A 14,370-nucleotide genomic window follows, 5' to 3' on the forward strand; every position below is an offset into this window, starting at 1 on the left:
ATTTCTTTCCATCACTTATTTGGGGTTTCCTGGAAGGAGTTCCTAGATGGGCTCTCATCCAGGCACACTGTCCAAGTGGAGATCAGCTTAGCTTTAGCCTTGTTACAGTCCCCTCAAAGGCTAGTTCCCAGCAGAGTGTTGTGTGCAATTAATGCGCAGGCAAGCTTTCCTCCTTGGTCATCTGTTGTCTCCTGAATAACAGTGCCCATGATTGCCTTAGCAGAAGTTCCCCGTTGACTTGCGCGACACGACATTGTTTGGGAACACCTTCCCCCGTATCCCTAAGCTCTGTTGCCACATGCGAAGATGGCTTTGAGAAGTCTAAAGACCAAGATGAGCACAGAACTAATCCAGCAGGAGGCAAAGCGGGATTCAGGAATCCAGGGAAAGATGACATGATGGTGAGAAGAACCAGAGATTTTCCGAAGCAGACTGGACCAAGTGTTAGTCAGTTCCTCCCAGTTCCTTTCTCGAAACAGCAGAATGGTGGGGAAGCAACTAAGGATCTTGTAAAGACTGAACAGAAAGTCCAGAGGTCAGAAAACTATTCTGCAGTCTTTTTTTTTTAATTCAGTCTCTAATTTTCACATGGGGAAAGGGCCTGCTTTTTCAGTTCGGCAGCTATATGTCTCCTTTTGATGCACTGAGTTTGTCAGTAGTCTTTCACTTGGCTGCTGAGTAAGAATTTCTAAGTGACATTAGGCAGGGAAGGTTAACCAAAGTCGGCTTTTTTCCTTTAGACTGTGAATGACTTGAATACAGAGGCCAGAGATGAGGCCTTCCAAATGTCATTGGACTACAACTCCCATCATCCCCCATGCTGGCTGAGGATGATGGGAGTTGACACAGGAGACCAAACCCCTCAGTGGTTTCATGTAGATGTTAAACAGCATAGGGACCCTGCAAACCAGTGGTTCCCCAGCACCAAATTCTGGGCGTGGTCATTTAAGGAGGACAGGGACTACTGCAGTATGGAAAGTTGACTCATTTAAACGTTCAGCTGTAAATTTCTTTAAATAAAACATATGCATGAATACAGAAAGAGTGAGGGGACCAAACTCAAGCACTCATGAGCCAGCTTTCCTGACTTCAATTAAAGCTCAGAGAGAGGTGACGTGAGGTGTATCTCCTCTCATAGGGCTTTTTTAGATTCAGAAGTGTAGGCAGCCAGGGAGGCTGCAGAAAACTGGACAATATTTAATGGAACACACACACACACACCCCAAGCATCCATGACCACCAGCAAAATTCTAAAGAAGTTATCAGGTGCCCTAAGAATGGGAAAAGGAAACCTCTTTTGTAGGGGATAAAAACATCTTTGAGACGTTTTTGAGGAGGCCAGGTATTGCCACCACACTCGTGCCAAGTAAATTTGGTCAAAACTTCCAGATAATTGGGGGGGGGGCAAGGTATGAGGGGAAAGATTTCTGAGTGAGTCCTCTTTATAGACTCTGAAATACAAGTGTGTCGGGTAGCTTAGGCTGTTGCCTGTTGACAAATAAGCAGCGTGTAGCATTCCCCATTTTGTCGTTACAACAACCCCCATGTTAAACGAAGAGCTTCTTGTTCAGACATGCTGCGCAGGCTGAGATTACCTGACAGAGTCACCCAGTGACCTTTACGGCCGAGCAAAATTCTGAACCCAAACTCAGGGTTCAAAACCTCTGGTCCCTCTTGCTTCCATCTTTGGGTATCACAGAACTGCATTGGCTATTCTTCCTGCGGTGTTCTGAAGGGCCCATAGTTCCCGCATGTCTGTGGTGTGGGAGAAGCTACAGGGGGAGGCACCCCCAGAGCCTGAGGAAGATGGGAGACCCACCTCCTCAGGCTGAGGCAGTGTGAAATGGGGTGCTGAGAGTTCCCCTCATAAGTGAAGTGACCTGTGATTCATCCAAATCAGAGTCCTCCTAGGGGGTGGCATGTGAAGGGGACATGATATTGTGCCACATAGGTGCTGAGAGTTTCCCCAATATCAGAAAGGTTTATTGGTTTCAGTGAAGCCAGAGTGCAGTTGATGGTGTTGCAAAAAAAAAACCCCCAGTTCATTGCTTCCGTTGGGTGAAACCAGACACAGTGGCGTAGCGTGGGTTGTCAGCACCCGGGGCAAGGCAAGTAATTTGCACCCCCTAACCCGTGGATTTGTGCCCCCTAACCTGTGGATTTGCGCCCCCTAACCCTAACCCCCAGATGTTGCGCCCGGTGCGGCCGGCCCCCCCTGCACCCCCCACGCTACACCACTGACCAGACATGCTGTTTTTACCCCCTGCCAGGATAGAGAGGCACAGAACTACTGTCGCTGAAAACTGTATTTGCCTTTGCTATAGCCATGCATGGTTTGTGTCAAAATCTCACCTGTTAGTTTCTATATTAAGAGGAGTGCATGTTGGGTACATACAGGGTGTCTCGCTACAAGCTAAATTAGAAATTAACGTTTTTAGCATTACCGTGACGGACTCGGCAGGCCCCGAAAAGCATCCAAAGCTTTGTGCAGAAAGTCCTCAAAAGCTTTTGGCGCAACCTGAGCAGAAACTGGATGATGGAAAACACAGAGTCCCTGGTGTGAGGCAAGATGGCGCCTCTTCTGCTCCTCATAAGGACTTGCTAGACTCCAAGCCACTCCAGCCAGGAGATTCTTCAGAGATGCAGCTTACTGAAAGAAACAGCCAAGGATTTGCGTCTCTAAAGGACGGACATGCACAAACGTGAGCTACCTTGTGGTCAAGAAATTGCACCCTAAAGCCATCTGTAGTGTGTTGGTGTGTGCCTGCTGGAAACAAGCCTGTTTTGCTCTTGCGCTGAATATTTTAATTGCAGATTAACCATAATGTACTTCGGAAGTGTGCCTTTTTGGAACTAATAAAAGTACTTTCCAGTGGTGCGTTTTTTGGTTTCTTTCCCAGAAATTCTAAGGAATCTCTACAAAACAGGCTATAGGCATGAAGGGGAAGGTGCTGGTTTGGGAGAACAAGGTAGATTCTTTGGAGAGCTTCCAATCCATGTATATGGCTATGATTTTTCTGGATGTAAATATGACTGTGCCAAATGAAACTTAATCATTGCTATTGAGTTGCATAAACTTTCAGGATGGACATAGAAACGTATTCACTTGCAAGATACAATGACATTTTCTGGGTCTCCCTCCACACCTTGTGGGATGCATCTCAGGTCCCACTTACTATGCATATTGAAATGTCTTTTTAACGGATATTGATTATGCATGGTGCAACATGTAACTGCATGTGTGGCTCATCTCATAAAACGAAATTTACTTTTTATATCTGCTTTTATGAGGAATCACTTCCCAGCCTTGGTTTCACAGTGTGGCTTCCTAACAGGGTGTTCCAAATTCTAAAAGCATTTTTAAAAAAATTGTTTGCTTTTTTTTAGTTGTTGTGTGAAGGATTAAAGCGTGATCTCACATATGATGCTTTGAAAATACAATGTTCATTCCATACTCTGGACTGATGGAGAAGACTGACTTCAAATAAACATCTCCTTGCTTGATGTGGTTTTCCTCCTCAACCCCCCTCTCCTTTCCTCTCAATGCAATTTATATCTCCACCCCCCACAAAGCCTCTCTAATTTTATATTTGGTTTTATAGATTCGGCTCCAGAACTCCTGTGTCTGATGACGCAGAGTAAGTTGTTGTGTGCTCAGTGGGTTGCTTTAACAACTTAAACTGCATGCTTTCCGTAATTATTACTAATTTTAAATGCAGCTGATGCACCATTCTTACTCGTCATTGTTCCAATGCAGAGCTGTTCGAAATATACGTGCTTTAACATATACACTGTGATGTGATGGTATGTGCTCTGAAGTCATGCCTTTTCAGAAAGCTATAAAGCATGTGGATGTTGTTGCAAGATATGACCTCTGTTAATCTGTGGCTTGATCCTTTTTTAAAAAAAGAAAATCTGTGGGGTCTGTAGGGCCCACTCGTCTGCGATGACTAAAGGAACTGGAATTATAAATAAGGGAGGCTTGAATAAGCATAGGCTAGGTCTAGGAGTAGGGACGCGGGTGGTGCTGTGGGTTAAACCACAGAGCCTAGGGCTTGCTGATCAGAAGGTTGGCGGTTTGAATCCCCGCGATGGGGTGAGCTCCCGTTGCTCGGTCCCAGCTCCTGCCCACCTAGCAGTTCGAAAGCACATCAAAGTGCAAATAGATAAATAGGTACCGCTCTGGTGGGAAGGTAAACGGCGTTTCCGTGCACTGCTCTGGTTCGCCAGAAGCGGCTTAGTCATGCTGGCCACACGACCCAGAAGCTGTACGCCGGCTCCCTTGGCCAATAAAGCGAGATGAGCGTCGCAACTCCAGAGTCGGTCACGACTGGACCTAATGGTCAGGAGTCTCTTTACCTTTTGGTCTAGGAGTAGATTACTAAGTAGTAAGTTGAGGGAATGAGTTTATTACAACAGGTTGAGATTCAAAAGCCAAAGCACAATTAAATTACCTTGTAGGATCTCTGGCGTAAGTTTTGCATTTCTTTCCCCAGCGTGAAAAATAAAATAAAATTGAAAATTAGCATTCTGTACTGCAGTCGAAGGGGCTCAACTCCTTCCCTTCCTGCCACTTGGCCTACACAGAACCTCATCTCCTGGTCTGCTTTCCCCCCACTTATGAGAGAAAAGGGGTGATGTCCCCATATTGTGTGTCCCCAAACCAGAAAGAAAATCAACTTGAGGAAGTGAGCGATTTTGAGCTGGAAGGAAAAGATTAAATAGCCTTTCCTTGCCCTGTTCAGACTTGGAGCCCGATGGGTCTGTTTTGAGTTTGTTGTTTATATTTAGTAGTGGTTGCTTTTAAAGAAAGAAATCAGTCTTCCCTGTGGCATTTAGTTTGTTTTTGCACCCTAATATTCAGGCCCCGTCTTAAAACATGTTCTCATTGTCAAGGAATCCAGGCTTAAACGAGGAACCTCCTAACATGTGTCTGGAACTTAGCCTAGTGAGCTACCTAGGACAATGGGTGCTCCGACCTTAGAGCCCTTTACAGCAGAGATGAGAGACTTGACTCATCAACCCCTGTGTTTGGCAAGCAATATTAAGCTTGCATGGATTGACCGATACCATACCCGCCAACATTTATCTGATGAAATTAGAGGTGTCCTATTCTATTATTATTATTATTATTATTATTATTATTATTATTATTATTATTATTATTCCCTGCCCATCTGACAAAGTTGTCCCAGCCACTTTGGGCAGCTTCCCTCTGGTATGCCAGCTGAGACCCTACCTGCCCACAGACTGTCTTGCCAGAGTGGTGCATGCACTAGTTATCTCCTGCTTGGACTACTGCAATGCGCTCTACATGGGGCTACCCTTGAAGGTGACCCAGAAACTGCAACTAATCCAGAATGCGACAGCTAGACTGGGGCCTGGGAGTGGCCGCCGAGACCATATAACACCGGTCCTGAAAGACCTACATTGGCTCCCAGTATGTTTCCGAGCACAATTCAAAATGTTGGTGCTGACTTTTAAAGCCCTAAATGGCTTTGGCCCAGTACAGTGGTACCTCTGGTTACAAACTTAATTCGTTCTGGTGGTCCGTTCTTAACCTGAAACCGTTCTTAACCTGAGGTACCACATTAGCTAATGGGACCTGTTGTGCCGCCGCGCAATTTCTGTTCTCATCCTGGAGCAAAGTTCTTAACCCAAGGTACTACTTCCAGGTTAGCAGAGTCTGTAACCTGAAGTGTTTGTAACCCGAGGTACCACTTCAGGTCAACAGAAGTGTACTTCCTGCTGCTTTCATCCTCAAACACTTATTCTGGCTCCAGCTTCATGTCACCGACTATGACCTTAGAATGCCTAGTCTAGGGACAACTAACTCCAAGTCTGGATTTTTCTATGGATGTCCACAACTCTGGCCTGACTCTGACTTTCAGTTACCCTTTGGCATCCAACTTTTCGGCCCCCCTAAACATAGCTTACCATGCCATATAATCAAGTTCATTGGTTTTCCATCCCGTCACTTAAAGATTTATCCCAGAAGTAAACTAATGTAGACCTTAGTTCGTTAAAATAAAATTCTGCTGTGCTTTAATAACATGACTGCTTGCGTATAATTTATGAAGTCTCGAGGATATCAAACCCTTTAAAAAATTTAAAAATAAATAAATAGGTGTTTCATTGTTTTCCTGTAATATTGCATCATTTTAAAGGGCAAGTACTTAGGAGCAAAGAAAAGGAAAGCAAGACTAAAGATCTTGACTGTATTCCCACAAGAGATGATTATTTTAATGTACTGGGGAATTCGTTTTTAATAACAAAACAAAACAAAACAAAACAAAAAAGCAACCTGCCCTGGACCTTAGATTTTTGGTAGAAATGTGCATTAAAAGCCAATTTTAGGAGGAGGAATTTGGCTCTGTAGCATTCTGAGGTATCATTAGATAGTTCCATACAATTCACTTACTTTCAAATATAAAATGGGCTATACAGGCCTGCTGTATGAAGGATTCTAACAGAAACTGCTAGATGGCAGAAGACGTCTACACTTGACTCCTGCGTTGATGTTACACCATTGTGGCATGGTAGTTTAGTAAGGCTGCTGAGAATTCATTGTTGGAGATTCCTAATCTCTTCATGTATGGGCGTGTTCATACAGAAACACAAAGGAGGCTGATTTGCTTATTTTTATTTACACAATCAACTGTGCTTCCATCCAAAGGCAACCAGAAATATGGTGCATAGTCTGTAAATAGCTGAAAATTAACCAGCTCTGTATACTGTCCTTGTCTCATGCGCTGCGCTTGTGGCATTTTCTCTCACCCAACGTTTTTTAACAACCAGCCTCTAACTTCATCTTGCAAAGGAGACTGTGATGGGGCGTGATGGCTGCTCCTTGTGTAATGGTGTGTTAATAAGTGGTACTTTGGTGGGTGGTTGTTGTTTTTTAAAACCAGAATAACGATGGAATCCTGTGACCATTCACTCTGCATGTGCGCTCAGTAGGGATGGCTCTCACCGCTTAACTCGCCTATTGGCATTTAACCTGCAGTATGTACATCTCAACTGTCTCTAAGGTATCACTTCAGTTGTTTCAGGAAACCAGAAATCTCTGCTCTGAGTAACTCATGGTCCTTTCATAACTAAAGTTTAGATAAGCGGTTTTCAAATTTTCTAGTGTGAGGGGAACACTTTCCATGTCCGCTAGGCAGCCCTTGTGCGTTGCAGTGGATTCTGGGACCTACCTGAAGGCACACACTCAGTTCATGTGGGGCACAAATATGGCCTATCAAGTGCCCACCAGTTGTGTTCAGTGATCACACTACTAACCTTTATGTTTGTGTACAAGGCGAGGTAAGCCTTGGGCTCACTGCTCGCTCCTTTCTCATCTGTTCTTTAGATGCAGCTGCCAGGAAAAGTACAGAAGGTTTCGCTAAACCACAACACGCCATGTTGTGCAAACTGTGGCTGATGTTAATGCTCTGTTTACACCGCCATGGTTTCAAGTTGGCTTCCCCCCCGCAAAGAAACCATGGTTGGTGTTAACCACAGTTTGGACGACATGCTGTGGTTAAGCAAAAACAGAAGTGGAAGCTTCTGAACTGCTTGCAGCTGCATCGGGGGAGAAGACAGGAACGGAGAGCAGGCTTGCCTGGACTCACTCGCATCGTGACATCTGAACACAGCCACTGTATAACACCCCATGAACTGAGAGTGCAGCCTAAACCACATTCAGCCTTCCCCTCTGTGCATTGCAAAACAAGATCAGCAGAGGTGGGCGAGGGGAATTTTTCCATCACTACTGAAATTCTCACTGGGGAACCCTGCTGAGCTCCCTAGTGTTTTCCTGAATGCAGTTTTAAAAACCACTGGTGCTGATTCACTCCAAAACCTTTCCAGTCGGTGCTATTAACGCCCGAAGAATGATTATTGCGTGGACAGGCGGAGTCCCCAGATCCCGAGTGGTCCCCCCCCCCCCGGTCATGTGGAATAACGACTCTAGACAATGTGCTATGGGATTAAATTGGCCACAACTTTATTAAATTTCAAATGTGGGTAGACCTTGGCTCAGGCATTGGGCGTTCTCCCTCTCCAGTCCCCAGCCGGGGACCTAGGGAGCTTCAGGGTTATCCAGTGTGGGGGGGGTGGGCTGGCTCTGGAGAACATATGTTCAAGCAGAGACAGCTGCCCCCGTTATGCCGCCGCCGCAGGGGAGAGCAATGACAACCTTTCGGCGCACGGCCAAAGCCTCCCTTCAGAAACCCCTTTAACGGGGAACCCTGGTATCGCCGCCGCAAAGAGGAAGATGGACTAAAGGATTCCGCCCAAGGCCTGATACTGCCAAAGTTGTGACGTTTTGCTACGGGAAAGGCGAAACCTGCCAATGCAGGGAAATTCCTTTCCGGCCCTTTAACAGCGACCTTATCGTAGCAGCGCCCGCATACCTGTGGAGAAAGGTTAACCTGCAAAACCTATGAAGAAAAGTTAACCTGCAAAAGAAGACATTAACTGAGGGTGGGTAGGTAGGGTGGGAGAAGCTCTGGAGCCAAGTGAGGATTACCAGGTAAGATCCTCCCTCTATTGTGTGGGCAGGTAATCCCTCCCCCTACCTGGCCTGGTTTCCCTGGCAACGCTTCCCCCAGGTGGGACTGGACAACTCACTGAGGTAGGCGGGGACCTCCAGTATCCCACCTGAGGGAAGGCAAAGCCTATGCTGATGGGGCCACTCCAGATCCAGGGCTGCACGCATCCACGCAAAGGGCGCCCCCCGTTTTAAGCGGGGAGCGGTCATTGTTGTATTTCCTAATGAAACAAGGGACAGTTGAGAAATTACGCAAGGACAGGGCTGTGCTGAATTCACATTAGATGCCAAGCAAAAGGGCAGTTTTGCGCAGACCTCCAGCTCTTCCTTTTGCAGCGGTGTTACTGGAACGCACCGCAATCAGGCAATTTGCATGCACGTTAGTATAGCCTTGTTTATACTAAAGTAAAAAAGCACATGGCTTCCGATGAAGTGGATGCACATGCAAAAATACCTCCAGCTTTGCCACCTCAGAGCTTTCTGCAGAACGCGATGCATTTAAGTTTGCTCCAGCGCCCTCCTGTGGCAGAAACGCACCAAGTCTATCCAGGACAAATAGCCTCCTTCCTCATCCTTTCCTTGCTTTTCTTTTCAGGAGCGTGAGCATGTTTGACATGAGGTGCGCAGACGAGGCTGCCGTGATGCAACCTCATAGCCAAGCTCGCCACGAGAAGCTGCAAACTATCCACCACCAGCTCAAAGAGGAAGAGGACCGGTGGCAAGATGTGAGTACGAGAATAGAAGACTCTTTTGCAGGGGAAAGGAAACTGTGGGAGCGCAGATTTCACGGCAGCTTTGCTTCAGTTCTCACCTTCGCCACAGATTCCCTTGGTGGCCTTCCGTAAGCCACAATTTCAGTTGCAGTTTAGAAATGATGATGCTATTGACTTACTGTATTTTTCGCTCTATAAGACTCACTTTTCCCCTCCTAAAAAGTAAGGGGAAATGTGTGTGCGTCTTATGGAGTGAATGCAGGCTGTGCAGCTGTCCCAGAAGCCAGAACAGCAAGAGGGATTGCTGCTTTCACTACACAGCGATCCCTCTTGCTGTTCTGGCTTCTGAGATTCAGAATATTTTTTTTCTTGTTTTCCTCCTCCAAAAACTAGGTGCGTCTTGTGGTCTGGTGTGTCTTATAGAGCGAAAAATACGGTACTTTACAGGTTTGTTATAAAGATTATGTGAACCACTTTGAATACTTCACTGTGTTATACAAATGCAGCTACAGGAAGGTCATCCTTTCTTTTACCTCTGGTCACCCGCTCTCCGGCTTCCTCATAGAGCCACTTCCGCCTTCGGAGGAGGTGGAGTTGCGGGCTTCACGGCCCTACCATGCCCACAGCGGCTGGAACCCAGCCAACACGCAATTGGGGGGATTCCCGGTCGTGTCACCTCCTGGCCAGCCAATCAGCTGGCTCTGGGGGGTGTGGCCTGCCCTATTTAAACCAGGACGCGGCCGGCGATCTCCCTCTTTGCCGCCTGCCAGCTGTTCCTGCTTTTCCCACCCTCCCGCCCTATAAGGTTTCCGTTCCTTGACCTTGCTATGGACCTTGGCTGGTCACTGTGGAGGGGCCTGGTAGGAATTTTTCCACTTGGCAAATTGGCACCAGCCACTTGGTCTTTGCCTACCTCATAGCAAATCGTCACAACTTTCTGGGTATTGGCGGTTAGGCATTGGTATTGCTCTGTAGATGGAAGAGGCGAAGTAGTGCCGTCACCTGCCCCGTATATTGAAGGGTAGTCCGATAAAGGATTCCAGGGGGCGTGGCCCTGTCAGAAGCCTAGGGAGGTGAGGGCATAAGGCACGCCCCTAATTGGTGACCCCAGGGGAGTTCCTAGTTTATGTTCTTCAGCAGGACTCCCCCTACTGGTGGTTAACCCTTCCTGGACTTCAAGCAGACGGGCTGAAGTCGGATATAGTCGGTTAGGACCAATGCCTAAGTCAATACCGCTCATCACCTGCAACCAATAAAGTTGTGGCCTTACTTTAGCTCATTAACCTTAATAATTGTGTCATGTGTCATTATTTCACTGGGGGGGTGGGGCAGAACTTGCCATGCAAGTACCGGTATATTTAGTCTAAACTAGGATTTCCCTAACTTGGGTCTGCAGCAGTTTTTGGACTACAACTCCCATCCTCCCTAGCTAGCAGGACCAGGCTTCAAGGATGAGAATTGTAGTCCGAAAATTGTAGTCGGACTCGCAAGCTTGGGAAACACTGAGGAAATGACTGTGTTATAACAGACCTTAGGTTGGGGTGCTACCCATTTGTGGGTCTCGGCCTACTGGCGGAAGACAAGTAACCGAACCTACCTATCTGAAGGCAGCCTTGTATAGGGAAGTTTTTAATGTTTGGTGTCTTACTGTACTTTGGTTTGTTGGCAGCCGCCCAGAGTGGCTGGGGCAACCCAGTCGGATGGGTGGCATATAAATAAATAATTATTACTACTATTTTTTATTATTATACCTCACAGAGTTGATTTTCAACATCATGCCTAATCATTACAGTTCTGTCCCCTGCCCATCTTCCTCCTGCAGGACTTAGCCAGGTGGAAAAGTCGCCGGAGAAGCGCTTCTCAGGACTTATTTAAAAAAGAAGCCGAGAGAAAGAAGATGGAGAGACTACTGACTGGCACTGAGGAGGCCAGTGAGCGGAGGAAAAGCATAAAGACCTACAGAGAAATTGTGGAAGAGAAGTAGGTTCATTTAATGAAAGCACAGTTTGAGGACTCTTGGAGTGCAACTAGATGTGTAGGCCAACTCTGTGGGTGTCGAATAAGCGCTGGCCATGTTCGAAGCATGGGGGGGTCTGTTCTTTTGCAAAGAAGAACAGGGAGCAAAATCTAGCCTCCATCTCACCTCACCAAGCTCCAATATTTTAAAGTAGTTTTCTAGTTCTGATGCCAGAAGTGAGCTGGCTAGGAGAAAATTACTTAAAGCTGTGGAGCTCAGTGAAGTAAGGTAGAGGATGTGTGGGGTATAGAATTACTGTGACCCCCATGTGTAGGGTAAATAATAAAAAATAGGCTGGATGCCTGGATTCAAAATGTGGGGCTAAACATACTATACAGCAGGAGAGAGCCTAGTAGAAGAGTTTAAGCTCACAAAGTCAAGCAATACAGTGAAGCGTTAGGAATATAGGCTGCTTAACCTTTTGCATATCCTGTTTAGTCCACTTGCAAAGCACTCCCCTCTTTCTACCCATCCTACAATGAACAGACCACACCGTTAAGTAAGTTTAAAAGGCTTTACTTACAAAACGTTCCAAAGGACAGAGTGTTGCATTTATCAAAGCAGCAGCAAGGAGAACACAGGCAGAATACCCCTGGGTAGAAAATACAGAATATAGTTCTGAACACGTGCTCTAATCTTAGACACAGCCTTCCTTGTGGGTTACATGGCATGGAGAGAGAGGGAACAGGAAGAGAAAGATTCACTTCCTCCCTTATTGGAGAAGAGGGGGTGTGACATAGCTGAGTCTAACAATCCAGCTCTATTGTCTAATCCCTTCATGCACAAACTAGCACTCATGCATAATTATGTTTTACTGCAATTTCCCACAGAGGAGGGGGTGGAATTTGGTCCCTTCCACAGTGGGGACCTTTTTGGGTAAGAAGTAGCCCCTTCCATCTTCTGGGTGGAGCAAACACTTATTTAACATACACCTGGTTGCCCCAGGGATCTACCTTGTCCTTAGTGATTCCTACTCTAGAGTTGCTGCCCTGTATCCACTGAGGATGCCATGATCTCTGAGGAACAAACAACCTCCCAACTGTATTATTCCGACGGATGAGGAGGGTTTTGCCACACGTCCAATGGAGCTGTGTGTGGTAAAATATATGGTTCATGATCATCTGTTCACTATCTTTTGCATAATCAACAGATTCACACAGTAAAGCTTTTCCTGGTCGGTGCAACATCAGGCCACAAGAATAGGTGCACCTGGGGAGGAAGGGGTTGCATGTCTGAATCGCCCATTCATGGGGTGTGTGTGTGTGTGTTTCACATAGAAAACAAGCATGTCAGAGTAAAATGTTCCACCTGATATTCTCCCCGCCATGATTGCTTTCTCTATGCAGGGAGTATGGCGAAGGGTTGCATTCAAGCTAGGAAATTTCTTACTGCAGTGGGAAGTGGTTCAGGCTCGACAATCTTGATTCTGCTTCTGGTATAAAATGGCGCCAGCAATTAAGTTAGTTTAAGTGAACTGAGGCTGGATGCTACTTTGCCCAGACTCTTTTGCAAAGCAGAAATGAGCAGGGCATCCTCTTTTTTTGCACACATGCTGACTTATTCAACTTACTCTGTATATTGTGTTTTTTATAACGTGATTTTAGGTTGTAGGCATGCCGAGACCTGTGGGTGTCGGGCGGTATACAAATTTACCGTATTTTTTTGCTCTAAGACTCACTTTTTCCTTCCTAAAAAGTAAGGGGAAATGTGTGTGCATCTTTTGGAGCGAATGCAGGCTGCACAGCTATCCCAGAAGCCAGAACAGCAAGAGGGATCGCTGCTTTCCCTGCGCAGCGATCCCTCTTGTTGTTCTGGCTTCTGAGATTCAGAATATTTTTTTCTTGTTTTCCTCCTCCAAAAACTAGGTGCGTCTTATGGTCTGGTGCGTCTTATAGAGCGGAAAATACAGTATTTAATGACAATAGTGATAGGTCCCCCTTTGCAACCTTGCTTCTGTTTCACCCGAAACAGAGAGAGGCGCGAGAGAGCTCTGCACGAAGCGTACAAGAATGCCAGGTCACGCGAGGAAGCGGATAATATTCTCCAGCAGTACATCGAGAGGTTCACCATTAGCGAAGCTGTCCTCGAGCGCTTGGAGATGCCAAAAATTCTGGAGAGAAGCCATTCAGCGGAGCCAAATTCGTCATCCCCACCCAAGGACCCCAACCCCCTGAGATACTTACGGCAACAATCGCTCCCCGCCCCCAAGTACACTGCCAAGGTAGAGGCAACCATCGCTCCCGCCGGCGGGTCAGAGGCCAGCGTCTCGCCAGGCCGCACCTCTCCAAGCAAACCGTTTGTCTCAAAGGCTGTGCCTATGCTGACTGCCAAGCCTTACTCGCAGCCCAAAAGCACACAGCAGGTGTTGAGAACCTTTAAGGTAGGTTGCGTTAGGTGAGTCAAAGGTAGCTCAAGAGAGAAGAAAGGGGAAGCTTTCAAGAATCCCGTTTCAAATATGACATGGGTCTTCATCATTATGTTTGCTGCTTTTGATTAAAGCAGATAAATTGACTGAAAATATTTTGGTAAATTGTGAGCCGTGCCTCAGTTGCGTCAGTGAAACACGCTTTCCTTCAGAGCGGTTGTTAATATGCACATGTGTGTGGGTTTACTTGATGAGGATTTTTATTTTTAAAATAAATTTTATTAGAGTTCATGAAGAGAAATGCAAAACTTAATCTCAAATGTATTTTTTGTCCAACATTAAGTAAGATAAAACATGACGAGAAAGAGATAGAGAAATAAGGGGGGGGGGAGATAGAAAAGAGCTTTCAAGAGGAAATAGAAAAGATAAAACTTCAGAGATTAAAGAACTTCTGATGCTTCAGTGTCTGTTAGAGCAGACCTGCTGAAATTAAGGAACATGGCTAATCTGGGTCCCTTAATTTCGAACTCTGAGTGGAAGTTAGTTAGATGCAAACTCAAATATTTCTTTAATCAGATTCCAGCCTTTAAGTATTTATATTTATTTCACTCCTCCTGTTTGCCCTTACAAGTCAAAACAGTAGACCCCTTCCCAGAATGCTTAAAACATGGGTAGGCAAACTAAGGCCCGGGGGCTGGATCCGGCCCAATCAGCACCTAAATCTGGCCCATGGACGGTC

At 46.2% G+C, this 14,370-nt stretch overlaps 1 protein-coding gene across 9 annotated transcripts in view; it reads left to right on the forward strand.

The window, feature by feature from the left end:
- The window catches only part of LIMCH1 (LIM and calponin homology domains 1), a 213,496-nt gene that overhangs the window by 171,771 nt on the left and 27,355 nt on the right, over positions 1-14,370 (forward strand). For 8 of the 9 annotated variants that reach the window (XM_077934316.1, XM_077934317.1, XM_077934319.1 and 5 more), the window contains 6 exons: positions 224-535; positions 2,439-2,702; positions 3,603-3,638; positions 9,132-9,261; positions 11,072-11,229; positions 13,238-13,646. In XM_077934316.1, coding sequence (XP_077790442.1) covers positions 224-535; positions 2,439-2,702; positions 3,603-3,638; positions 9,132-9,261; positions 11,072-11,229; positions 13,238-13,646 — 1,309 coding nt within the window. The remainder of the gene's footprint in view (positions 1-223; positions 536-2,438; positions 2,703-3,602; positions 3,639-9,131; positions 9,262-11,071; positions 11,230-13,237; positions 13,647-14,370) is intronic. The other variant, XM_077934322.1, reaches the window with a different exon arrangement.

Source organism: Podarcis muralis, chromosome 9, assembly GCF_964188315.1.
Source record: "Podarcis muralis chromosome 9, rPodMur119.hap1.1, whole genome shotgun sequence".
Classification (NCBI taxonomy): Eukaryota; Metazoa; Chordata; class Lepidosauria; order Squamata; family Lacertidae; genus Podarcis; species Podarcis muralis.